A 27,839-nucleotide genomic window follows, 5' to 3' on the forward strand; every position below is an offset into this window, starting at 1 on the left:
CTCAGATTTTAAGTGCTCAAATTAAGAGTGAATCTTGACTAGCTGGCTCTCTTCCCTTTGCTTTCTCGAAGCCCGTCACTTTCCCAGCTACAGACTGAGATACCCCAAAATCACTTGGCGCTTTTGGCAATTTCAGACAGTGGATACTGAAGTTCAAGTGCCATTGTCTTAGAACTCCAACACAATTACAAATTGAATGAAAGAAAGAGCACAGACACGAAAGATACAGAGCTTTGAATTTACACGTACATTAGAAAATGTGTGATTGCTGGTTTTTTCCTCTGGCCAAGTTCTATTGGCAAACTGAAATACAGCAAGATCAATGCCATGTGCAAAAACTTAAATGGCAGCTTTTGAGAAGTTGCCCCATTAACCTGATGAGTTTCTAATTACAGTAAGACATAAGAGCTTTTTTCCTCATGCTATGTAGGATTTTGTCCTAACAGGTTTTTTTTAAAGCTACCCTGCTGTTAAAATAATTTAACTGCAGTGTTTGAGTATAATTTGTCCTATATTTCTTTTGCTTTCTCCGAGGAGTTACATAACTTTTTAATTTCTAATGAGGTTTCCTAAATATAAATTGTGATGTTATATTATGCACCTCCTTTGGCTCCCAACCAATTAATTTGAAGTGGTTCAAGGCCAAAGAGAAGTCTAGGATCACATTCTAGCATTCCTGGTGAAAGGCTTGTTTATGCACTTTTTTTTTTAAAATAAATGGTTTAGTGGTTAAGTCCAGCTTCTGTTGAAATTGATCTTATCCTTTAATTTCATGTAATACTCTAAATTATTAGAGGATCATTTAGGATAGTTACATGACCTTGCGTTACTTAGATGCTGTTTAAAATCCATTTGTATAATAGCCAAAACATTACTGGGCTCTCCTAAATCAGGTAACTTTAGCCATTTAAATGACTGTTTAATCATAAGCAGGATTAACCTGGGAAGAGATCAGTAAAAGATCAACCTCACTTTACCCCTAAAGCTGTGCTTCCTTGCCTTTAAGTATATCCCATCACTGCTGTCTCCCCAAATCCCCCTGCCAGACAGAGCTCTGCCTCCTCATCAGGACTGTCACTTTTCTGCCCCAACTTAGGAAAGTGGTGGGTCTGATATCTGGGAATAACAGGAGGCCTGGAGAACAATTTGTCTGTCTGTACCGACTCTCCTCTCCCTTTCTCCCCTGGACTCAGAGCACTGATCTCCTTGCTGTATTTTGGCACCTTCTCTTCACCAAGAGATGAACCTGCAGGCCTACAGATGGTGTGAGGACAGAGACAGGACATAATCTGCCTTGTAGCACAATTTATCCCTTCTGCTGCACATGCAAGCTCAGAGCACTGATTCTCAGAGCAATCCTTCTGGCTTTTACTGCCCTGTATTTTATGGGGGCGTATCACTGATGTTTGCATCACCATTTGAGAAATGCTGCTCTTGAGAATCTGAGTGCTTAGAACTTCCTCTGTCTCAGCATTATTCCAACGTGTGGACTACCTTCTTCCTGAAAAATGTTATTTACATGTCTTTGTCTGAATTCAGGATGATGGACAAAAGGATACCAGGCTTGAAAAATTGTTCCACGTTTTAAAGAATTTCACAGCTTTCCAGTGACCATTCCTCAATTTTTCCCAAGGAATAATTCAATCTCCTCCTTCTCAGTAATTTTGGAAATAGCAGATGTGCATTCTTCAATATCAATACCTTTATTTCCATTTGACAATTCTACAAATCTGACAGTAACTGAAAATCATTATCCATTTCAGATTGCTGTTTTCTGTCATTAAGCTATTGCTTTTGTTCATGCACAGGTTCACTATTCATTTATCTACTATCCATTTCAGTATGAATTTCACACATAAGCCTATCACATATACAAGTCAGAGAAGAAAAACCTAAAGAAAAAGTTAGAGTTTAGCTCCATTTCTGTCCCACTCTGGATTTACGGGGCAGAGAGAAGGACTAAAGATGCTTTATAAACCTTAGCACTTCCTGATGAGGTGAACTCGCTTGTATCACCTGCTAGGAGCTATGCAGCTGGCTCTACCTACACGGCTTCACCATGTACTTGCACCTCCTTTGGTACATCACTTAATCCATGTTTCCCTATTGCTGACTAAGAGTTTAATATAATTTCTGAAGATTATTGGCTTCTTAAAACGGACTGGTGAGAATGCTCTTCTTCCTCTGGTATTTGTAAATAACCTCAGATACCGAAGGGACTCGTTGCTTTAGGGTGAATAAACAGCAGGGATACTTGATGAACAACAATAGGTAGTGCTGCTTTACTTCAGCAGAGTTTGTCCTTTTTCATGAATGCTTATGTTGCACAAGCAATTGCAGCATTGCACTGCATCAGCACTGTTCCTAATCCTGATTTGGAAACATCAACTGTTAACTTGACAAAGCGTGACACATGGTATGTTGAAGTGTTTTCAGCTGCACTAACACAACAAATTGTAATGGTTCCAGAAGAGCCATTTCAGTTGATTGTGTCAATAAACCACAGCCCACAAAGAAAAAGAAATGTGGTCAACCTGAATAAAGTATCATCAAATCATAAATAATAGATTAATTGTCACAATTTTTGTCCTCATTTTTAGAAAAAGAATTTTGCAGGAAAAAGAATCCTGTGATTCCCAGAGCTTTTGCCTGTGATGAATCAGAAGTCTAGCCCTATGGCACTTACCAGTTTACAACATTTCATAATGTCCATATGTAGAGAGTGTGTGACTCTGTTCTTCATAGTTCTGCTACAAAATGAGGGCTTCTCAGGTGCTCTCAGTCTAGGTCAAAATGTAAGCTGTCCATGCAACTGGACTTTCTCCAGCTTTTGTGAGACATAGGCCAACTGTTATTTAAGGAACACTTCTGTATCATTTCCCAGACTAAGTGCCAGCAAACACAAGCTTCACATTACTTTTTTTTTTTCCCTCCATTAGATAGTTCATTGGGAAGAACTACATCTGCTTGATGGTAGTGAGACTTTTCTGCTTTCATAGTTAGGCTGATGGTACACACAGTGAATTCTAACCTCATTGAGACTATTAAGATTTCAGAGTAAGTAAATCAGGGTACAATCTGACTTAATGAGACTAGCCACTAGGTCATCAATTCTGTGCATGTGCTGCTTTTTCTGTTGCCCACATACCAGTCAAAACCCACAAGGAGCTATTGTGCTTCCTCAGAGATCACTAACATTAGATAAAGATTGCTGGCCATGACACTTCAGTGGCTCAGCAAGGATGTGTGTTACTTGTTAAGCACCTGGAACTTGAGTTACTCTGTGGAAGACTGACGACAGTCCCCCAAATTTAAAACCCCCTGAATAACCGTAGCAAAATGACCGACAGCAGGAGCCCTGGAGGAAAGAGGTATGCTAGTTTTGAAGACTCCTTTCTTTTCACATATTCTCTGTGTTAATATATACCTTTTTGGATTGTTAAGGCAGCAATTTTTGACTAGGAAGCATGCGAGTTTTCTTACTAAGCTACCTCATTTCTCTCTTCTGAAACCATCAGTAACAAATTACAGTTGGTTATTTGATATCAGAAATTAAATCCTTTTAACTGCTCATTTCACATACCTGGCAAATAAAGACACTTATTAGTCACAGATATTTGTGTGCATGTATATGCACATGCAAACACATAGCTTTTTTTCTTTTACATCATAGTATATGGGGCAAAATGCACTTAAAATGGAAAAAGGTAAGCCAAGTATTTGCAGTTGTACTGAGTGGCAGCAAGTGTAGTATCCATTTGCTTAACAAAAGGATTTTTCTGTAAAACTAAAGAATTGGGTAAGATTAGTTAGTTTATGCTAAAGGCAGATATCATTAAAGAAATGCACAATGCCAAAGAGAAGAATAACTTACTCTATAGACTATCCAAATTTCTCATTTTCCCTGCAAGAGACACTAAAACTGAGGACCCCTGGAATATGCTCACATAATCGAAAAAAATACCTCAGCAATCAACTGGGGAATTTACATCCATTCGTCTTAATCTGACACTGATACTTCCTCAGGCACACACTTAATACACAATTGCCCAGAGCTTTTGACCAGCTTCAGCCAACAGAAGGGCTAAAATATAAAATCACAGAAGCTGGAGATGAAAGCACTTAGTCACTCAATTTGTTAAACCATTTGCTGTGTTATTTTGGCTCCCTGTAGTATACTGTCAAATACACTTCTGATCATCACTTGGACTTTTGATGTCATTTGGATTCTGAATTACTTTGGCTTCACATAGAAATGAATGGATTACACTCATCCATCCGTGGGTTATTCATCTGTTCTGTTCAAGAACACTTGTAAGACAAGGATTTTGCCAAAATTAAATAATTCAAGTATTTCCTGTTTTCTGAGAAACCCCTTCATTTCCAATTACAGGTGCAATTTTCTACATAAAATGAAAACCTTTTTCTTCTATTTAACACACACAAGCATGATTTATGAAATGTTAGTCAGGTAAGACGAGCTTATTTTACACTTTATTTACTTGGGATGGAACACTGATGGGAGAAATAAATGAGATAGACAGGATGATCCATAGTGGGAGACATGACTTGCTTTATGTCACAGCCAGAAAGGAGCTCTGGGCCTCTATCATTACAGACCATTGACCTCAGAAAAATGAAACACATGTTGGATTGGGCAATTGGAACAAGCCACACAGAAGGGCTGCTCATGCTGTCATCTGTGAGGAGAGGCTGGCTGGTTTTGAAGCATAAAACTGGCTCTAGGCTGAGCACCTGTCTGCCTCTTCTCTCTCAGAGCTGCCTACCATCCCAGTCACTTGTTGCGTCGCCCACAGCGCTTTTCTTTCCACTGGCTGGAAAGCAATGCACCTGTAAGACTACAAGATGAGCATGATGGTTTGCCTTAGGTTAGAGGAGACAGCGCAGTGAATATGAATCACTTTTATTGCTTTTTTCCGCCCCGAGCCAGCCGGGCTGGTAAGATGTCCTCTCCCGCTCGGCTGCCAGGCTCCGCAATACGCCTTTGCCCTGAAGTGACGCGGGCGCCGGTTCCGATGCTCGCGTTCCCCCCGCTCTGCGGAGCGGGGACGGGGTCTCGCCGTCCTCACAGCCCCGGCTCGTCCCTTCCCCGCGGGAGCGGCTGGAAGGGGAGAGCCGGCCATCGCCCCCCGGCTGAGGCGGCCGGAGGGAGCCCCCCCTGCCATCCCCCGGCTCAGGGGCCGTTGCCCAGCCGCGCGGCGGGCAGGGCGAGGCCGGGTCCCCTCGCCGCCGCCTCATGTAGCGCAGTTTCCCCGACCGCGGCACCGACGCTGCCCTTGCCGCGGCTCCCCAGGGCCAGGACTCGCAGGGACCGGGGACAAGGGGCTGCCGAGCAGATCAGGGCGGAGCTCCTCCGGCCCCCGTTAGCGCAGGGCGCGGGCAGCCGCCACCCCCAGCACCGTAAGGGAAGGAGGGAGGGAGGGGCGCGGAGGGTGGCGCGTCCCGGCCGGTCCCCCCCCACCGCCACCGCCTCCTCCTCCACCTGCTGCCGCTGCGCCAGTCGCCGGCTGGGGGGAGCCGCCCGCCCGCTCATCCCCGCGGGGCCCCTTTGTGCTGCTGCCGCTCCAGAGCTGCCTCAGCCAAGCGCCGGCTGCGTCACGGCCCCGGCGCTGCGGCCGCCCAGAGCCACCCGTGGAGGGAGAGCCGCCGCCTCGCCCCCCGCTCCGCCATCGCTGCGCGGGCCGCGGCGAACGACGCCCCCCGAGGAAGGGCCGGGAGCCGCGGCGGTGAGTGGCGGCCGCGCTGCCCCTGCCCCGGGGAGGGGAGACCGGGAGAGAGGAGCGGGGAGCCCTCCGGCACGGCACGGGCAGGGGAGGGGGCGCGGGGAGGGGGCTCCGGAGCTCTGCGCATCCCGCGGGCTGCGGGGCGATGCCGCACCGGGCCGCGCGGGCAGCATCGCTCGCGTCGGGCTGACGCGCCGCGGATTTTGGGGTGCTTTTTTGTGTGCGTGATGGTGGGGTTTTTGCTTGTCTTGTTTATTTTTTTAATTTTTATTTTAACTTCGATGGTAGAAGCTTTGGCCATCGTTCTTACTTCGCAGAACGCTAAAGCCTAACCTAGTCACAGCGAGGAAGGCGTATTTTTATTTTATTTTATTTTATTTTTTGGCCATAAGGTATTTCTGACCCGCTGGGGAAAGGTCTGGTTTGTGATATTTTGCATTTCTGTGCGTGTGTGTCCGTGTGTGCCATCAGAAAATCCCTCTATCCTGGAAGAATGGTGAAACTGGGGAATAATTTCAGCGAGAAGAGCACAAAGCAGCCCCTTTTGGAGGATGGATTTGACACCATCCCCCTGATCACACCCCTGGATGTCAATCAGCTCCAGTTCCCACCTCCTGATAAGGTACAGTAGGCTTTAGTTTCCACCCTGGAGAATCACACCCAAATCACAGGCAAACAACAAAAGAATAGGTTATGTGTAACGAGCAGCTTAGAAACGGCGAGAAATTTGGGGTGCTTTAAAGCATGCTAATTCCCTCTGGGAAAAAAAAACAGTTAAGCTCATGAAAATCCAGTAATAGTGATTTGCATTAAAAAACAGTGCAAAATGTTAGAGTAAGCATATATAGATTTCAGTGTTGTGTATGAAACATATAGACATATAAATGTAAGCTTCTCTATGCTGTATTGTCATAGCCCTTCCTATTCTGCATCTTTCTTTTTTTATTATTATTTGTAAGGTACTGTGTATTCTGTGTGAATGATGTGAATTTTCTCTGTCCAGAAAATGCCTCTCTGATGGGGGGATAAAGCCCTGCTTTATTTCTCTGCAACATGGGGACAGGCAGACTGGCAACAGAGAGCTCTTCCATCTTTCTTCTGTGCTTCAGTAGGAAACTAATGCTAACCCCAGACAAGCGAAATAGATGAGAATAGGCCATTGAGTTTTTTCCATGGTAATTTATTTGGTTCAAAAACCTCCAAATAGGTGATTCAGATCCTCTGTAGTTGGAAGGGGACAGTCCAATGAGTGCTTACAGGTTGGAAGAGAAGTGTGCTTCCTGCATTCCTTATTATATGGCTTAATTATTGAGGATTTAATTTTAAAGCTTTAGGAAGGTGATGCGATAGCCTATAAATATGTTTATTGTCCTCACAATAAAGAATACAGTAAAAGTTACTACATGTAAGGCACACAGTAGTAGGAAAACCTTTTCAGGTTTTTCAGTATCCTATTTATACATTTCTCACATGCCTCTGGCAAAAAAAGCTTTGTGGTCTTCATACAGTTTTTATTTTTGGCCTTCCACGCATTCAATTCTACTTCTAGTTAAACTGATATTTACAGGATATATAGATTACACATAATGCATATACATACAAACAGATATATTCATTCCTCAAAGCTCAAAAAGATTCAGATAATAGTATCTTAGGGTAAAGAATTTTAGTTTGTAAAATTTTCCTTGGTAGAGTGTTGCTTGTAGGCAATACAAATAAATTTTTGACCTCCATTTTATTTGCAGTCAACACCATTCTGTGTTGTGTGTGGTGACCAGTTGGCAGGCATAAATGCAATAAGCCATAACAGCTGTTGGAGAGCCTGAGGGTCCATTTTATGCCTTCAGTTACATGGGTGTAAATCTTGTAACTGAGGACAAAATCGCACCCTAAGGCTTTAAAACAAGTTAAGTCTTACAGTGTCTGATACGCCTGCCAACTGGTGACTGGATAGAACCGATTACCAGGGACCAGTGTCCAAAGGATTTCGTTCTGTTGCTGCACTGCTAAGCAGAAGTCTGAACTAGGGATCTGTATGGTAATAGGTTTAATCTGAGCAGAGCCTCTGTAGAGAGCTCAGGAGGTTCTGTGCTGGCCCTATGGCTCCTGCTAGAATGGGGCAGAACTCCTCCTACCTTTAATGGCATTTGCCTCGAATAAAAGCAAATGTCCAGCTAGGCTAAAAGCTGAAATAAGGGAATATTTGATTGGTTTTTTACTCTCCACTGTCTAATTGTATATTAGTTTTTCTTTCCTTTTGCAAACGTGGGAAAAATTAAAGCCATGAATTTATTGGTCCTGCTGGTTTCCTTCTGTAAGTGGTTAGTCATGTCATGTCAGTGTCTCTTTAGTGGTACAGACTCAAAGGCAGGAGCAGAGCAGCTGATGTGAAAAGAAGAAAAAAGTATTAAGGAAAGATTGGCACACAGATCAAATTCTGAAGTATGCAGACACTCGTGTATAATGAATAGGAGTACATACTTCATATACCTATGCTTATTATTCACTTACAAGGCTCCAGTATGGCAGTGAAGCATAACTTCTTGAAAAGTAGTGACTACAGCGCTAAGGATTTGATGATTTTGACAGTTTCTAAATTAAAGGGGTGAAGTGATTTAAATTCATATTCAGATATGTTAAACAAAAGAAGACATTACATAACCAAGCAGTTAGAACTGTACATTCAGTGTCAGCTGAATGTGATTTGAGTTGTCTGAGATTACGCAACATAAAGGGGGGAGGAATGTAAGTAAAATGTTAAAAAGCATTTCAGAACTCTTCAGGCTGTTTACTTTCATGGTGCTGTTGGGCAGTTATAAAGTTAAAATAGGTAATAACTACTATCTTACTAATTATAGCTGAAAATAGGTAAAGAAGTTTCTAAACCACTGTCCTGCACAAATACGTGTAATGCTGTCAAAGTGTCTAATAAGCTTTATGATACTGACTCTAGTACAGTTACACATTCTAGGTACCATTCAAGGAAGTGAGAAGAGGGGAACTCAAAGCTTGTCATTTCAATGCCTGGCTACCTGTGAGTGTCGTAATCTTAATTTCGGAGAGATGGAAAGAGACTATTCACAAGGGCATGTAGTGACAGGACAAGGGGGAATGGATTCAAACTGAGTATAGGTCTAGTTTAGATATTAGGAAGAAGTTCCTTACTTTAAGGGTGGTGCAGCTCTGGAACAGGTTGCTCAGAGAAGCTCTGGATGCCCCATCCCTGGACGTGTTCAAGGCCAGGCTGGAGGGAGCTCTGAGCAACCTGGTCTAGTGGAAGGTGTCCCTGCCCTTGGAATTAGATCATCTTTAAGGTCTCTTCCAACCCAGGCCATCCTATGATTCTATGATAATGTATTTGCTATTAATAACACGGGCTGTGCTAAAGATAGAATTTGATTCTAAAAATCTAAGAGTGGGTATTTATTCCTTGGAACAACAGAGAAAATTGAAAAAATCGTAATAGCGCTGTCAGTATGATGAACTGCACCCTATCTCGAGAATGATACTTAGAAAAAGATCCTGAAAAATGCAGAAGACAAAAATGAGGCAAATAGGTTAGGTATGAGAAAATTTTGTACAATTAGAATGCCTAGGAGAATAGTAGAGATTAGACTGACGTAGTGAATATTTTGGGAATACAGGTAAGGTGCTAAATGGTGCAGCTTGGGGCAGTAGTTCATAGTAAGGGATAAACTAAAGTTGAAGAGCCTTGGGTGTTTGAAGCAATCTCATTAACACAAGGGTCTGTGTGCATCTTGCTGCTTGCAGCTGATACATCAGAAATTAGATGTTAAAAATAAGAGTGCCAAAGGCCATAGTCTGTCACATAGTGAATAGCAACTAGATGGGTCATTTCATTTTTTTTGAACTCAAGATCCTGCCATCAAAGAACATGGCATCTTGCAGGATTTCTGTGGGCCCTCTTCAGTAATCTTCTCCTATTGGTCTCCAGTTTGAAATCTCATTAGTGGGATTTCCTGAAGCAAGTGGAGGTGACTGTTTTCAGACTATACAAAGTGAGAAGGACCATGATTTGGATTTGACCTACGCTTGCCTAGTACAGGAGCACAGTATCACCACAGATGAAAAAACTGGAAGTTTGTGAAACTGTTGTATAACAAGTCTTCCTGCAGGTCCATCAAGATCACTTTGAGAGATAACTTTGTTAATGATTGATATGCCAGAAAAATAAATAATAATTTACAGCTTTCAAAGAAGAATTACACAAAGAGGGGGGAGGAATATTTTGCTAGATGTGCTTGTGGGTAAAAGAAGAGTTAAAGAATAATTAAGGTTTCTGTGGCTAGTTTCAGCTGACAGTTTTTTTTATTTTTTTCTTAAAGGTTGTGGTCAAAACAAAAACAGAATATGAACCTGATCGCAAGAAGGGAAAGTTCCGTACTCCTAAAATAGCTGAATTCACAATCAGCATCACTGAAGGGGTTTCAGAAAGATTTAAGGTAAGCAGTGCTGTCTGAAGATGTTAATAGCTCCGTTGTGTTCACAGAATTGCTTAAAATCAGTTGCTGATAGTAGTCAGAACGGGCTGTAACAGAGTGCCTGTTGTGGGTATAGCTGGACATGAGAAAAATAAATTCAGTGTTATAATAGTTCAGTATTTAACAATTAGAAACCAAATCAAATCTTGAAGCATTACTGCTTGTAATCCCTCTCCAGCAGATGAATTCAGAAGGCTTTTCTGTCAGTGTGTGGGTTTCAGAACATGGCTGGCCAGGGTGCCTGCGGGCTGCACACAGGTAGTGCTCATGGCATGGATAAAACTCCTGTTTGTGCTGAAGGACAAGAACCACAAGAACATTTATTTTCTTTTTGGCTTCTTATTATCACTGTGGCCAAACCATTCTCTTAAAAGCACTGTCATAGTCCATTATGTATTTTTTATGGCTAAGCGTGTGACTTGGCAGCTCAGGGGTATGTACCAGAGCTCTTTGCTGTCAGTTTTCCTGGTCCAATTAAATCGTGAAGCTTGGTGACGACTCTTATTGTCATATGGTAGTTCACCAAGAATCTGACTCAGATTTACTCTTTAGTGTCCCTGTTGCTTCCTTCAGTAGTCCCGCAGGAAACCTGAGAGCTTAACTGGTTCAAGGATTGAATTTCCCCCTTCTCACTAGAGATGGGTTTTCCTGCTCTGTGTAAGTAAAGCAAAACAGGAAAGTTGGTACTTCAACTCATGCTTCCCTACTTGTTCTTTTAACAAAGGAAGACTGTAGCTTTTCAGTGCTTTTAATTGGCATCTTACCCAAGGATGCCAAAGCATTTTTAAACAGTAGGCAACCACACTCTTCCCTGTGCAAGTACAAATATATTTGGAAAGCCTGACATTTAGTATGAGGGAGAAATACAGAGCTACAGTAGAGATGTGGATTCTCTTTATATTGCATGCTTCTGAACTCTGCACGATAGGAGATTTTAGGGCACACCAGAGACTCTGGTTTTGTTGTGCCTGAGCAGTGGTTCTAAAAGCTGCCCAGGCCCAAGCTGACCTTCAGAAGTGTATATACAACTCTCAGTGAAATCAGAGCATGCTAAACAAACAAAGTGAAGGCTCAGGGAGGGATTAGAATATATGGAAAGGAACTTTGCAGAGTGTTGCCACGACAAATGTTTTAAGTGCCAGTTACCTGGTGGAGTCCTCAGCCACACAGTGAAGCATGTAGGTTCCCAGTAAGCTATAGGGGGAACCACCCTGGATAGCTAAGAAGAAATTATATGGGGTGTGTGGTAGGGTTTTACTAAGCAGGTAAGAAACTTATTTCTAGTTTTTTCTATTCCCCGATTTGGGGCAAGGATGTCCTGTCCCTCAGGGAAAATGCTACATTCTGACTGATATCCTCTCTTTGTCCTCCTGGCACCATAGTACCACTCAGTCCTTGAGAGTAATCCCCTTCCTGTCAGGCGAGGGTTGGGAAAATGCAATTAGACAGCTCAGAACAAGGGAACTTACGTCTGGCTGTCTTTGTGTGTGTCCTGGTCACACTAAGGTGACTGGAAATGCTTACTACGTTGTAGAAGAGAAAGGGGAGAAAGTTTGAGCACCCTACTAGGACTTCGGTTCCAAGCAGCTGAGCAGATAAATGTTGCACTTATGCTTTAGCTGTAGGGACTAAGGGGTTTCATTGCTTGAACATTAAGATATCTTAATCACATCTAAGTGGTTTGCACATCCCTACTTAGATCTGGTTTTTTCTGTCTTTGTTGGGAGAGCTGAGCAAATGAGACCTTACTGAACAACAAATAAATAAAAAAGCTTATCATGCTGTTGGGTAGTTTTTTCTAATATATATAGCTGAACAGTTAGAAGCCTGAGCATCTTTGCATTGCATTTTTATATACTTTTGGATGGCATACTTAAGTAAAATATCCTTTAGATACTACTTTATGATGATCGTTCTGGGATTAATCTCATACTACGGGGTTGCTAGGTTTTGCTGCTAGGTAACTACTGCATCAGAGGGAGGTTTCAGTAAGATTTGGTATCTCTTGGGAATTGCAGAGTGATTCACACTGTGGCTGTAAGTCTAGGCTTCTAAAGAAGAGTGTGGGGGTTGATCAATTAGGAAAATTGTGGTTCAGTTAATTGAAAACAACGTTCATGCAGAACATTCAGGTCCTAAAAACGTCCCTTAATCTCCATATAGCAAGTTTTAGAATTGAATTATGCTGCTTGAAACATTTTCAAGAGAACTGACTGGTTCTCCAGCAGGGATGACTGTCATATTCACCACTCCCAGTAGTAAATATTAGATGAATAATTTATGACATTTCATAAATATGTAGATGAAAAGTACCGATTGTGTGAGGTTTTCTCCTGGGTCCTTATTAATTGTGAATCATCATGTCAACTGCTGATGTTGATTCTGAGAGAGCAAAAAGATATTTGTCTGAAAATTAAATATTTGCTATAATTATGAAATGCATTATTTAACTGGTGAGATATTGACTTTGGCTCATGTTCATGAAAAGTTTCAGATGCTGTTTTAATGACTTCAATATTGTACATCACCGATGCACAAGCCTGCCACAAGACACAGCCCAAATGTTGTGCTAAAAATAAAGCAAGTCAGTCAGTCATATTTACAAATAATTCACATGTGTATTCTAGGATGTACTTCTTAAATAAGGACAAAGCAGATTGCAGTTTTGGGATTCAACAGTGCAGATCATCTAAAGCTGTTCTTTTGAGAAGTTATACATTATAACAAATGAAGCAACTCCAGCGTGTGCATATGTCATGTAGATGGTGTTTTAGCACCTGGGTGAATAATCAATTACAAAATGTATTTTCTGCATTCAGTCCACATTACCACAGTTATTACAACAGAGCTGAGAATGTTTACAAAGAAAACTGCAAGTATAATTTTCTTCTATGAAGCCACATTCTGAATTCAAATCAGAATATCTCAGAAGAATGTGAAGATTTCCTGATTATGGGAACCCTGTTGTCTTAATTTAGTTGGCACTAACCAGACTAAGAAGGATGTGATTTGTCACTGAAGATTATTTGCCATTGAGACATAGAAGTCTTGCTTTTGTTCTTTGAAAGTGTAGGCTAATGTGGGGAGTTGGGTCTTCGCAACTGGAAAGCAACTTTGAACGAGGCAGATTTTTCCCTCCTGTAAATTGTCTGCTGTACAGAGTAACACAAGGCTGGAAATGTCATTTCAAAGGACCCTTGTGATTCAGGACACAGGAGGAAGCTATGACAGAAGAAAATTGATGGTGTGAGTTACCCAAGGCCAAACCTTTGCTTCCCCCACTGACAGAGCAGTGTTCTTACAACCTCCAGTTGGATTTTGTAGTGGGATGTCTGTTCTGGCACCCATTGAATTGGGCTACAGTTGACAGTTATGCACAAACACACCAATTTAAAAAAATGTCTGTTGTAGCAATGCATGACGTTTTTTTTCTGTCTTTGGGAAAATCTCAATAAAGAAGATTCAGAGGTATTTTGAAAGCAAACACTTATGTTTCCCTATAAACTTTAAGCCCTTAAGTAAACCCAAGCTGTAGTATGCCTTCAGCCTTTTGGTTCTATTGAAAGGCAGTTCAGTTCTTCAGACTTTATCCTTGACATCTCTACATACATCTAACTGCAGAGCCAAAGCCTGAAGCTTATTTCTGTGGTAAGACCATATGGTGCAAGCCGTGTACTATCAAGTAGCAAGCAGTTGTTGAAATATCTGCATGAGGTTATGGAAGAGGAATTCAGACTGCTGTCAAGATCAGTTCTCACAGTTTTACCTGGTCATTTTAAGACTGCAAAAATGTATGCAACATATATCTAACTATTCAATTTTTTTTTCTATCTTAAAAGGGGCATCCTTCAAGCATATTTCTGCCTCAAGACTTTTGTATCTTCTTAGTAATGCCAACAGTTATTATTGCTGTAAAAATAATCAAGGGACAAGGAAGATAGATCTCTCTTGCTGTATGATTACTTTGTGTTGAGTAGCTCTTTGCTCCCACATTAAAAGTCTGTTAGGTGTATGAGATGTCTCCTGTACAGGATATCACCTCCTTAAGTACATTGTGTGTCTGTCACTTTGGCTGGAAGAGTGACAGGTACTTACTTACTGTCAGTAGTTCTGTTTCTTCAGTAGAACTGCTCACAGGATTAAAGTTGTTCACAAGTATAAGTGTTTGGCAGGCTTTGAATTCTTCCTTTATTGCTTAAAATAAGAAAAATAAAGGAGGTTCTTTTTTCACTGTAACTACTATTTTAAAACAATTGATGTAAAGGCACTGCATGGCAACTGTCACTTTTTTTTTCCTTAAATATTTGATACTCTCTGATATGGCATTGACAATCTTCCTGCTAAATTTTTGTTTGAAAGGAATTTCTCCTCTGCTACTGTCTCTATTAGAAATCATTTTATTGGAAGAGAACCAGTGATATTGACAAAGATGTTTTGGAACTCTCCAGATATATCACTTAAATAGCCTTTCCTCTTCTGTAGTAACCTTAAGCAGCCGTTATCCTGGCCTCAGTAATATCTTCTGGGTTTGTATGTGAAGGTAATAAGATTCTTATCCTGGTGCCACAGGGTTTCTTGAACTGCTTCCTCATATCTCTGTAGTTAAGAAACTAATACAGGGTGCCATGTGATGGAAGATGATGGGAACATTGTCATGAACAGCTGAGTTAAGCCACAGTGCTAGGAACTCAAGGCCACTGCCTTGTTAACTTGTTTTTGTCTAACAGTATGTCCCTCAGGTTTCATTAATCAACTCCCTTGCAGACTGGTCCTGTTGCCTTGCACTGTTGCTGTTAATAAGTGCTGATTTTGTAGCTTCTTTTCTGTTACTGTCCTCATGAATCTATCTGCCTTTCTTGCTGCTACTCCCAATCATCTCCAGGTAAACATCCAAGACAGTTCTCTCCTTCTCTGTGTCATCTCTGTTTGGGAAGGACAGTCTTTTGATTTCTCCTGCTTTTTCTATACAAAGTGCCCCAAAACTGTCATCCTCTTTGAGCATAAAGGTTTGATGGGAATGTTCTGGTGAAGAAGTTGAGTTTAATAGATGGCTACCAGTCATAAAGCTAAACATGACATGTGATGTTAGAAATACACTTCTTGAAACGAGGCACCTGATTGTCTTGTATATGTATATATATTCCCATGGAAAGTATGGGACATTGTACCAGGTTGTTCTGTGTAATTTGCATTGCTCTGTAAATGGATACGAGTCAAATGTTGCATGTATAGAGGTAAAGGTTCTCTTTTTTCTTTTATGTTGCCATTTCCTGTAAATTGAACTTTTTTAATCCTTGAGTGCATTGTTTCAGACACATTTTTCGTGTAAACTTCCAGAGGCAGGCTGAAGTAATAGCAAACAAGGACATAGTTTTTGAAAAGCAGTGATAAGTGGAGAGCTGATTTTGGTGTTCTCCAGTGTGCTGGTAGAGGGCATTGTGCAGCTGGAGATGCAGGATTTCAGGGGAGAGAGGTGAAATGGAGGTCACAGCCATTTGCAGGGAAGTCAATGCAGTGTTTTACAAATTTTTGTCTGTGGGATGCAGCCAGACGCAATCTATTGTAATTACAGTCTGTCTGCCTAAAATTCTCTTGTAGTTTAAATTCAATAGCAATAATCTTAATTTCCTGTCCTAAGTGGTTGTACAGAGTTGCTGTATTTCACCCCTGAGGTCTTTGCATTTAGCTGGTGAGCAAAGCATAAATTGGTTGTAAATCACTTCTTATGAAAGGTGCTCTGTGTCTGTATGTCTTCACTCTTCTCGTTCAGTCAAGTCTGTACCTCACACTTTACAGACAGATCAGAAATGAAAGTTATTTTGCCAGGAGGCTGAGTTGAAATAGATAATGCAGAGATGAGATGTGAGCAAGTGCAGTGATTGAGCAGTGAATATTACTGCATATCTTGTTAGTTCCACCTTAGTTCCACCTCATAATAACAGGAATGCTTCTACGTGGGTTTGTGTGCTGATGGAAAGAAAAGCATGAAGGAAGGCGTGGTGCAAAGCAGCACAGTGTGAGTGGGTTAATGGAAGAATTTCAGACAAGAGGAGGAGGCATTAGAAAGGTGAAGGCAGAGGAGAAACGGATGGTACCCAGACTTTAGTGGGACAGTGGGACACAGGCAGAATGGATGGAGCTGAGAGACTTGTGCATGCCTTGAAACATGATTTGTAATTTGTTCAGAAAGGGACAGGAGCCAGGAAAGGATGGTGAAGAGAAGCAGGCACTGTTGGTGCAATTGATGAATTTTGCTGTCATATTGCAGCTTGATTAAAAAGGGAGTCCAATAAACAGTAGTGGAGTAAGGAAGAAGGAGAGCAGTAGCCAGGCAGAGAAGAATACAGCTTGCAGTTTCACAGCTGAGGCAAAGTAGGATGGACTGATAGGGAAGACCTAGCAGATCTTATGGTAAAGGCCTTATCACAACCTGCTTACATGTTAGCGTAGTTGTCAGATATGGTGAGTCTCATTTGTTCAGCTAACCACTTACAGAGTCTGAAGACAGGTTTTTTTGCTGTGGGTATGCTTAGTTCATTCATTAGTCATCTCTCATTTCGATTACTGTAATGGCTTCTGGCTAGACATTGTCCTTCTTCTGCTCTTCACTTTCAATCTATTCAGAAATCTGCCACATAATAGTATCTTGTCATCTTCTCTGTTCACTTCGTTTTGCTGCCAGATCCCCTTAAAACTAACTTTAAACGTCACACTCAAGATGAAAGCAAAGCCACACTTAGAATTCCTAGTTAAAAGAAATGGTTGTTTGTCCTGTCTTGTAGTTATTTCATGAAAAGTATTTTAAAAGCCCATCACTCTTGCAGTGTAACAGTCACCTTGGAGTTCTGCAGGATCTGCATGGCAGTGAATGCTCATAGTAATTCACAAGACTTCTGCTCCCACTGTGTGTGGTCCTGCACTGCCAGCTGGGTACTACAAAGAGAGAAGAGATTCAAGATTTCCTTCCAGAAGAATGGGAGTGGTGCTTGTGCACGTATTGCATCTGCTCCTGCCTTGAACAGAGGAAGAGGGCAAGTTGCTGTTGGTGTGTTGGTAGGAAGACAAGAATAACTTTAGGTTACAGCGGGTATGCAAAGTTGCTGTGGAAGAAAGCAATAAAATGGCAGCTTTGGTGTTGGTGTTGGTTGTGGTCTGAAGAGCAGATTGTTGCCTTCTCTTTTTCCAGGCTTTTATTTCTGAAAGGCATCCAGTAAGAGAGGGCTCAGAAGGTGAAGCAGAGAGGTTAGGCTACACTGGCTGGGGAGAGAAGCTGACTGCAGTGAACATGGGGATCTGACAATTGTGGACCATCAGTGTGGGTTATTTTGAGAGTGAAGAAAAATGGCTATTAGAAGAAAGAGGATTGTCAATTTATAAGGGAGAAGTAGATCAGATTAACAGGTGATTGTGATCACCTTGCAAAGAAATCCATCATTGGATTCCATCTGTGTCATTTGCATCTGTGACTGTCCTTAAATAGAAGTTACTCGTATCCTGAAGGATGGTGAGAGACGGGAGATTCTCTCCTAATAGGAAGGAGACAAGAGCTTACTTGATTAGGGATTTGCAAATGCAGTGTGATTGCAAATCACTGAAGATAATGAGAGTAAAAATTTACATGTTAATACCAAAATTAGTAACATCAGGAAATACAGTAAGTGAGAGAAAATTTTGAACCAGGAGCCCTGAAAGCTCTTCCCGGGGGCTTACTGGGTAGCAATGGAAGAACTTGTACAAGCTGTGAGAACTCACAGCTCCATGTCAGTCACTGAAAACAGGTCTCAGCAAATCAACTCTGAGGTTGTGGCTCTGCAACTTGCCAGGCTCCAGCAATCTACACAGCACTGGGCTTTTGTCCTCTTTCAAAAAACAGTTACTTTCCAGAACAATTTTTGAGCTTTGAACAGAGTGATATTGCAGTGATTGTGGAAATAGTGTCTTCTTCTTTTGTCTAATACCTATCCTCAGTTACAAAATAGCTTGTTAGTATGTTGTCTCGGTATGTTCCTGAGACCTCATGTGTTTGTTAGAATAGTTACAACTGGGAAATGCTGTTATAATTCTACTACTGCCTGCTAGTAGAATGGCCAGGAAATAGGGTTAAAATGCTTTAAGATTTGAGAATATTTTTCAAAACTTTTAAAAACTGTTTGCTCCTATCTGTGGCAGAGGCAAATGTGAGCTGAATTGATCTGTGCCATTGCAATTGTTCTGCTTGATGTCCATGTCCTGTGTCACAGGCCTGTGCTCCTAAAGGGAGCAGTCTTTGTTGAAGGCTGCGTGGAGTATGTCTTGTGGAGCATGGGAAGCCTCAGCAATAATCCCATCTGGCTTTTAGTGTTTCTATCCTAGCTCTCTAGTCTCTCTTTTTCCCTTTCTTCTCTAAGGTAAAGAGCAGCCACTGTCAGAGCAAAAGGAACATTCTAACATGTGCTAGGAGTCAGTGGGAAGTGAATGACCCAAACCTGCAAATTGGACTGGGCCCTGTGTGTATTGTAGATCTGCAGGGCTGGGTGAGGAGTGTCTGTGTTTTCTGGTTCCTCATCTGCCCATGCTGCCCAGCAGCTGCTGGAGCTCAGCAGAGGAAGGCCTTGGGCCCATGGCCCTGCAGACAGAGCAGGCTGTGGACCTGCACTTGGGCCCAGGCATGGTGAGGCCCATGGGGCAGGAGGACCTAGGGCATCTGTGTACAGGTATGGGGTACCAGCAGGGCATTAAGGAGGTGGGACAAGGAGCCCCAAGTGGGAACTGCAGGCTTAGGGGAGCAGGGTCAATTTTTCTAGAGCCTGGAGTGCAAGGTAAATTTGGAGGGAGGGAACAGAGAATAAGGCTCATTACAGTTGTGGGGAGGGGAAAGCCCTGGAGGGTGGAATGCAAGGTTTGGGCCAAGCCAAAGTGTGAAGGGTACATGTACATGCACTTGTACGTGTGTGGGTGGGACAGCTGAGGAAGCACAGGAAGAACACAACCACAGAAGAATAAAGGGAGAAGCCTGATTATAAACCTATCAGAAGGGTTGAGCTAAGGCATAGCTTGGCCAGAAATGGGGGCGTGTCTGTGTTATGTTGTTCGTTATTAAATAGAGAATAACCAGAAAGGAAAGTGAAAATGTACTTTAGCTCTTGGATTTGTGCAGGATGTTCTGAGACATGAAACATGTAAGCAGAAAACATGAGGTTGGCAAGACAGAGTGATCTATCCATGTTAACTTTTGTGTTTGCAAATGAGTAATAAACTCAGAGAAAGACGAATTAGATACGAAAATTCACGTCAATGTGAAGTTTTCAGAGGCTGATTATGATTGAATTATTTTTCTTTTTTAATCCAGTGACTGTCGAGAAACTGAACATTTAATCGGAAAGGTGCTTTGCTCCATGTCTCATTTCTGACGGCATTGTTACATTAATGTCTACATTTCTTCTGCTAAATTGCTTTTTGATGTGCAGTTCTCCCTGCCTCTAGTCCAGCCTTCTTTTTATGCTTATTTTCTGTCTATCAAAAATCCTTAAAAAATCCTTGGCTTCAGCAACACACAATACTTCCCAGCCTTGTTTCAGCCAGGAAATTCAGCACTCGCTGTTGTCTGCCCATGATGAAGTTTGCTTCCACAGCATAAGTCCCTAAAGTTCATTGCAGTCCTGTAATGTCCTAATCTCACTGGCACACACAGTGTGCAGTGTTGCAAAGTCTGTTAGTTCAGGGATTTATCATTTTTAAAGGGACTTGTTTTTACCAAGAGGCAAAGCTACAATTTTTTGTTGTTGTTGCTTTCTCAAATATCAGATTAGTCTTGTTTCAATTAATTGAACCTGACATGCCTAAATTCTTTTTTTAGGAGGTGTATATAGCTGGCTTATGCAACTTCCTTTAAAATTTAGATTATTTTATACTTTGGTTTAAGAAATTAATCATAATCTTGTTTGTTTCTGTTTATTATTGTTTCTTATGCTGTAGCACATGCTGGCTTACTTTCTAACTTGCCAAAAAGGAAATTAATCTCAACAACTTTACTGTGTAATCTCCTTGGGGTACTATTTAGTCTATCAGTAGTTGTTTTAGAATAATACTACACATCTGGGATACTGTCCCAGGTAATGAATGCTATTTGCTCAGCTCACACTTTCCACAAAAATGGGTCTGAATTAGAGAGATTTGCAGTGTAACTACTAGGCCAGATCTGTGCTTTCTCTTGTCAACGGGTGATGTAATTCTGAAGGTAGTTCTCTCTCCTGTCACACTTAAAAGGCTGCCGGTCCCCAGCTGCTCAGTTTGTCTGGGAAAGGTGAGCTTGATACTGACACTGAGTTCAGATTTTAAGTGTGTCTTGGATTTTTCTCCAGCCCAAATTCAGGACCAGAGAGCTACTGAAGGATATGGTGAATAGCCAGTGCCATGTAAGGGAGTCTGTAGTGGCTTCGGGCACTGAGAAAAGAGGTGCAACAGAGCTCCTCCAGGCTCGCCCAGTGTTGAACATGGCTATTCTCTTATGGATCTGGCAGCGAACCAATCCTGTACAGTCTCTGTGTGATGAAGTAGTACTGTTTCAACTTAGAAATCAAGGAGCATTGAGCAACCAAGCATGCAGACTACTGGTGTAACTATCCATATGTTCAGAGCAGACACAACAAACTCTGATCTTACCAAGAGACTGCAGACATTACTTTCTCCATGCCCTGAAAGAGTCACCTTTGGATTATCTGGATGACACCTGTGCTAACTTACTGTCACCTGACTCCATTCTTGGACAGGCACAGGGAAAACAAACATGTCTATCAGCTGACATAAACTAGACTTATGCTTACATCATCCAAATACTGAAAAAACAGCAGACCCAAGCTACCTTGTTGTGTCCTTCTGGCCTCATGTGTGTCCTAAACAGAAATGCAATCAAAAAAAGCCTTGCAGTCCAGAGGCAGTGGGCCACTGACCAGATGATCTGCTTTCTTCTCTGAGAAGAGGGAGGTAGAAGCACTTATGTGCTGCTTCCATCTTCTCCCTCCATAATTCAGCAGCTTGTTTTACCCTTTGCTTGATTTTATTGTAAAGTGCATTCATAGCTGGCTGCTGCTGCCTGCAGTAACAAGGAGCAGTATAATAAGCAGTGCATTGCTAACATAAGCATGTTTTATTTTTCTTTACAGGTAACTGTGCTGGTCCTTTTTGCCCTTGCGTTCTTAACGTGTGTTGTATTTCTGGTAGTCTACAAGGTTTACAAGTATGATCACACCTGTCCGGAAGGATTTGTTTTCAAGGTAAATTGCATACCCGTTCTAGAAACACAGGAGAGTATGTAATATTCCGTGTTGTTCTATGCATAACCTTGATTAAGTCATGCTGTACTGCACAGAATTCTGTGATTCTTCTCATAGGTTAGTGTGCTTCCTGCTACGTTTTTCTTATTAACTGAGGTTGTACTATTGCACAATATTAATAATGTTTTTATTTTGCTAATGCTTTAAACATTGAAAGTATAGCAAAAATCCAAACACTTGTGTCCTTCAGACTTCATCTGCAGTTGTCCAGACAAAGCCCTCATTTAAGGGTCATATGGCTTAATGTTGAATGGTCTTCCAAAATAAAAGAATGATAAAACCTGGAGAAAAAAAATTCTGGAATATGTGTCAGAGAAACAGTAGAATGATGTTCTCATTAAGAGTAGTAGAGTTACACGAGGGTTATTTTTGTAGGAAGAACTTCTTGTTCTAGAACAGTGACCTCCGAGCCCTACTGCCACAAGACAAAAGTGATGCCAAAAAAGGGAAAATACAATTTACTGGAAAAAAATACTGGTTCTAACCAAAAGAGAGGCTGGGCTGACTTCATTTATGTGAGGTGGTAGTGCTGGCTCCTCAGTTATGACCTGGGCTGAAAGTCAGAAAAGTAACATTGATTTCTGTTGTAAATTTAGCAGGGTTGAACTTGGCTGTAATTAGATAAGAAAAGTAGCAGTGAGGATGGCAGTCTTCCCTCTAATTTTCTAAAAATATTTAGTCACATAATGAATCAAATGGGTACCCGGTATGAACTTCAAAAGGAACTACTTGACAATTCAGGATTTCTGTCACTGCAGGCACATAAATATCTTACAAGAATCCAGTCCAAAATTATAATCAGTGATGCCCTGTTGGATTAATTTAGCTTCAAGCATTCAGTTGGTCACTACTTTCCCAGCAAAAGATACTGTGGTTAGAATACTTGGCTGTAACTCAGGAGATCAGCTTTCAGTTCTGCTGTTGGTTTTTTGTGTTGTCTTAGACAAGTACTGAAACCCTTCTGTGCTCATGTCTCGTGGGACAATAGCCCAGTAGCCCTTTTTTCCCCCCCAAGCTTTCTCTTGGCATAGAGGAATTTGGAATATGGACTGTATGTTCCTACCAAACTTGTCTTCATGTGACCCTGACTTGACAGGAACAGTCAGTTATGTGCTCCTATGTAAGTCTAGCAACAGTCTCCTGCTTCTGCTTCTTTCACACCTTGTTGTCCTCTCCTTTGAGTTGCAGCCTTCTGGCTTCTTTTGGCTTTTCTTGCTAGTGCCACAAATATTTAAGGGAAGAACAGTTTCTTAGCTACATTTTAGTTGCACTGAATCTGGCTGTGTTTCTTTCCTTAGGGTCCTGTGTTTGGCACAGAAGTTAGGCAGAATGTCCCACAGCTTGTTTTTAAGGTGCAGCACATATACAGGGCTGTGTTATGATTACTCTCCTGGTGTTTTTTTGGAGGCTGCTTAGAGCTGCTTGATCGCATAATGCCAGAAGACACAGCATCTTCGGTAATGTAACTCTAAAAAAGAGTTTTACAGGATAAACATATTGGCAAATGACACAAGGCCTGAAACTACCGATGTTGAGATGAATTTTTGTTTGCCTGTGCATCTGTTTTGGGGAGAGTCCGTGATATGTCATGGCATAGCTTGGCACACATGTCCTAGGAGACGTGAAATCTGTCACCTTGTGAGCAGTGTATCAGTGGACTGGCTTCACCCTTAGGTAGACTCAACAACATTTCCTGGCCTGGATGTCCCCAGGTTTCAGATGCTGATATGATTTCCTGGTTAAGGGCAGAGGTGTCCCTGCCTCAGGAAGCCTTGTTCTGTAGGAATCTCTACATAAAGGCTGAGCTATTGCAGCTGAGTCAGACTCGCTCTTCTCTGCTTTGATGCTCTCATACATGGAGCAGTTCCAAACGTTTCTGCTGTCCTACGCCTCCAGGAGTTGAGGGTGTATTTTAAAAGGTGCTCATCTTCCTTTGTGCAGCAGTTTAAACCTGCTCCAGCCTTATTTCTGTGCTTGCTTAAGCTGAGACAGCCCTAGTACTGCTGCTGTGCTGATTGCTCCTCTGAGCACCCTTCACTGCCTGTTGGTGAGACTCAAAACTTGAGTGCACTTACATCCTGGAGGAGTTTCTCCAGAACTTCAGTATGCTCTGTACCATATTTGTTCCCCTTCAGCTTATTTTGCCAAAGCACCTGCATTCTGTCAGACGTGTGGACAGTACCACAAAGTCATTTCAGTGCATTGGAGACCACAGCATCATCTGTGTAATTGGGAATTACTGACCCAGCAAAGTTAACGTGACAGAAGATACTATTTATAAGAGAATACCACTGGGGTCTTCATGTCAAAGGAACAAAAGGAGTCATCTTAATTCAGCCAGATATAGACTGGCAAACAGGGTTTTCTCTGGCATCAAAGGCCATAACCCATAACTAATTTCCAAAATTGAAGGGCTGTAAAAGAAAGAAACTGACTGTGGAGCATCTCACTTTCTCCTCATGGCCTTCTTACTTCTCTCACCTGGGAACCATGGAAACAAACAAAAAGGATAGAGAGAAATGTTCTGCATAGCTGAAAGTCTTAGGCAAGTGCCAGGATAACAATTGGCAGCAGTTCCCATAGCTCAGTCACTGGGTGCTGCATGGCTTGCCTTGATTGGGAACTAAGCAAAGGGGCTGCTCCTGGGCAGAACACAAGGGGCAGTGAGTAAAAGGGGAGATTTTTTCCATCTTTTCTAGAAGAGCAAAATCCTGAGAGCAAAAATGCAGTCAAGATAGAAACTGCTGTGTGTTTCTTTAGGCTCTTCTGTCAGATGTTGTGCATGTTTGTGACTACGAAAAAAAACCAAACCAAAAACCATTACTGAGTCATTTTTGCCTGTTACAAAGCAAATTGCTTCTAAAGGCAACGAAGGATTCTGTGGCATTTTTAAGACTGTCAATCTTGGCTTGTCTTCAGCTCTAATAATTATATTTGCTTGAATTTCCTTGGCAGATTTCATTAGCTCAATGGATTGTGTTCCTTCTCCCATTTTAAATATTTAGAATTGTGACTACATCCCATGACTGGGTGAAATAATCACTACAAATATGTCTGTATCTGTATACTTATTAGCCATTTATCACATCAGCATTAGTGTCAGTTATCCCAGATAAAGCACGGATAATACTTCCAGAAGATGGCATATTGATGTAATTCAACATGTGTATCAAATAGCTCTATTCCAGATTCCTGGATTAAGTTCTTATAAATCTAGGTCCCAGTCTTGCAGCTGAAAACCTCTGCTGATTTAAACAGCGCTGAGTGGGCACAGGTGCTGCTCAGCTGGGGTTAAATCCCTTCTGCTTTGTTGTGCTACTTCAACAAAACGGAGAGGGAAGATTTGCCCCAGCTGCTGCCTTGACAGAAGATAACAAATAAAGGGAACCTGGGTGGATATGGTAACTTTGGGCACTGTCAGGTCTGACACACTTCAAGGCTTCTGTCACACCTGCAGGTTCAAGCCTGTGAGGTGTTGTCTCTGTGGGAGGGCTGTTAGTTTTGTGACAGTGAGGCTTCTTTGAGCCATCAAATGTGCCATGTGATTGAATTCCCCAGGGGCAGGCAGCTTCATAAGACTACCCATGGGCTTGTTGTTTTGGCAGGTCTCTGTTTTTTCTTTCCTACCTTTTGATGCCTTTTTATCACACCAACATTTTTAAGATGCAAAATTTGTATTAAGCCAAGACTGTCTGCTGGATCTTCCTCCTTTTTGTGCTGTATGATTTTAACCAGTTGAAACTGTTGTTACTGGTGCTTATTTATGCTACTTCTCTTTTTCTTTTTGTCGGCAAGCACAAAAGTGAACTTAGAAGTAAATGTGGACACAGTTGAGGTAGCATCTGGTCCTAAAACCCATGGAACTTTTGCACGTGTTTTTATGCTGAGAAATTTCCAGTATTAAATTTTGTTTGCTGAGCTGTAGGAGAACAGTAGCAGTTCAAAGTTGCTGTGCCATAATATTATAAATTTTAGTCCTCCGGTGCTGGAAGCAGGAAGACTGAACAGCCTATTTCTTTTTAAAAGAGCCAGAGTAGAAATTATTAAACTTATTTTTCTGAAGCTGCAGCTACTCATAGCTTACAGAGAGTCAATTCATTTGCTCAAGTGACTGTCCTAACATGCTGAGGTATCAAGCAATACTGCCTGGACTAGCTGGTGTGGAAAGAGGACCTGCAGAGAGACCCCATGACCTTATGGGGCAAAACTTAGGGGTCACAGTATATGTCCAAGTTGTTTTTTCCTTCAGTGCAACCAGCTTCTCTGTAGGCTCTTAATCACTGGAACAGTTGCTAGATAAGACCTGTGACAAATGCACTGCACAGGCACGCTCACTTTGGGTTTTAAGATGACAGCAAAATTTGGATTCCACTTAGTATTTAACCCTCTAAATCACCTTTTTCACTCTCCAAAGCTCTAAGCATCTACCAGGTTCTATGTAGTGCTCATACACTCCTGGGAAATGAAATAATGTAGTCCCACAGTTACAGAGAGCTTTTTAAAAGTGTGCTGTTGGCTACATCTTTGTGACGAAGAGTGAAGTATTTTCTCTGTGTGTACACACTTGTGCATATGCTTGGCCACCCGCAATGTTTTCCTGTATGTCTTAGTTACTGGGCTGTAAAACTGTTCATACGCTGGCACCAATTTATCTGTATTAATTTCCATCCCTTGGACTGCAAACACCATAGTAAATTGCCTGAAGTTAATCTAATGGTAGGATACAGACAGCTGTAGTTGTAAACCAACCAGTTGGAAGAAAGTGGGCAAGAAAAAACAGCAAAATACGGCTGGAACTAGAGACTGAAAACTTTAAAAAATAATTGTAGGCAAGCATGTTACGTTAATTATGCTGGCATATAAACCCAGATTGGTCTTCCTGGCAAATGCATGAATAGTTTAAGGAGTGCAGGGAAGAACATTCTGAACACAGTGGGACAACACTGTAGTTAATTGCTGTATATTGCATCTTGACTCACAGAATGTGACTGTTGGCTTAAGACTAAAAGTAAAAGGAGAAAAAAACCCTAATCTGCTGCTGGTGTGTGTGGGGCTGTATCTGTAATCTAAGAGATGGATTTTCATTTCAGAACAATCAGTGCATTCCAGCTGGGTTGGAAAACTACTACTCTGAACAAGACTCCAGCGCTCGAGGGAAATTTTACACAGTCATAAACCACTACAACCTGGCCAAACAAACCATCACGCGCTCCGTGTCCCCGTGGATGACAGTACTGTCAGAAGAGAAACTGTCTGAACAGGAGACTGAAGCTGCTGAGAAATCAGCTTAGTATGATAAGCGAATTATTAAAAATATGTAATTTGAAGGTAACTAAGGGACTTCAAGGAACTTTTCACTGAATATAATTATGAATAATTTAGAGGTTACTCATGTTTATGGTGCAATTGCTTCTGTTTGCTGATACTGCTTTGCAAAAAAAAAAAAAACAAAACAAAACAAAAACTTGCTGCAGAACATTCATGGGCATAACCCCAGGTGCATATCAGCATTGCTGTAGAGCTTTGACACCATTTTCAATGTTAAAAAAAAATCCAGTGCTAAGATATGTTCTTGCAGTTTATTGGATACTGATAGATTTCATCACTGGATTTTCAGGGCTTGGACCTTAGATAAATGATGTGTTCTGTTGTCTGAACAGATACTTAATTTGTTAAGTTTTTTAATTCTCTATGTCATTTTGCAAACTGAAACACCCCAGCCATAACTAGAGTGATCTCTTGTTTAGCTGAAAGCTGTAAGTAATATTTAGTTGGGGCTCAAGCAAGAACAGTAGTCAGCACTGATGTCGGGGGCGTAATGTAATGACTTGTATGGAGAAAGAAACTGTCAGGTCGCATTTTTCCTTATGTTTCCTTTACTGTTGTTTATTTGTAAGTGATAATGAAGTTCTCTGCAACAAGGCATGCTCAATGTTTTCTTATTGCTGTCAACAGGATTTAACTGCATTTCCACTGTGGCTTTAGCATCTTGGTAAGGATGTGCACTGAAACACAAACTAGATAGACATTATGGAAAAACACCGACAGTTTTAGTGGTGGGTGTCGAGGATAGTGTAAAAACTATACAGTTCAGGATGTTCTAATGAGAAATGACATCTTTTGATGATCTTTTGATCATACTTTAAGAGTACATGTAGTCTACTATGTCATTTGTTGGATACAACTGAGGGAGTAATATGTCTAAATTTTCTCCTGTATTACATTCACATTTTCCCTTCTTATTAATTAGAAAGAGCTTTCTGCTTATGTATGGTTTGCAG

General features: G+C 41.5%; 1 protein-coding gene across 1 annotated transcript; it reads left to right on the forward strand.

The window, feature by feature from the left end:
* Positions 1-5,529: 5,529 nt before the first annotated feature.
* Positions 5,530-27,479, forward strand: NSG1 (neuronal vesicle trafficking associated 1). Its single transcript, XM_051798494.1, has 5 exons — positions 5,530-5,747; positions 6,216-6,366; positions 10,091-10,207; positions 21,388-21,498; positions 26,649-27,479. Exons 2-5 carry the CDS (start codon positions 6,238-6,240, stop codon positions 26,847-26,849), a joined length of 558 nt encoding a protein of 185 aa, XP_051654454.1. The 5' UTR covers positions 5,530-5,747; positions 6,216-6,237; the 3' UTR covers positions 26,850-27,479.
* The last annotated feature ends 360 nt before the right edge of the window (positions 27,480-27,839 follow it).

Source organism: Manacus candei, unplaced genomic scaffold (genome assembly GCF_025592945.1).
Source record: "Manacus candei isolate 608988 ecotype Guabito, Panama unplaced genomic scaffold, ASM2559294v1 h1tg000048l, whole genome shotgun sequence".
Classification (NCBI taxonomy): Eukaryota; Metazoa; Chordata; class Aves; order Passeriformes; family Pipridae; genus Manacus; species Manacus candei.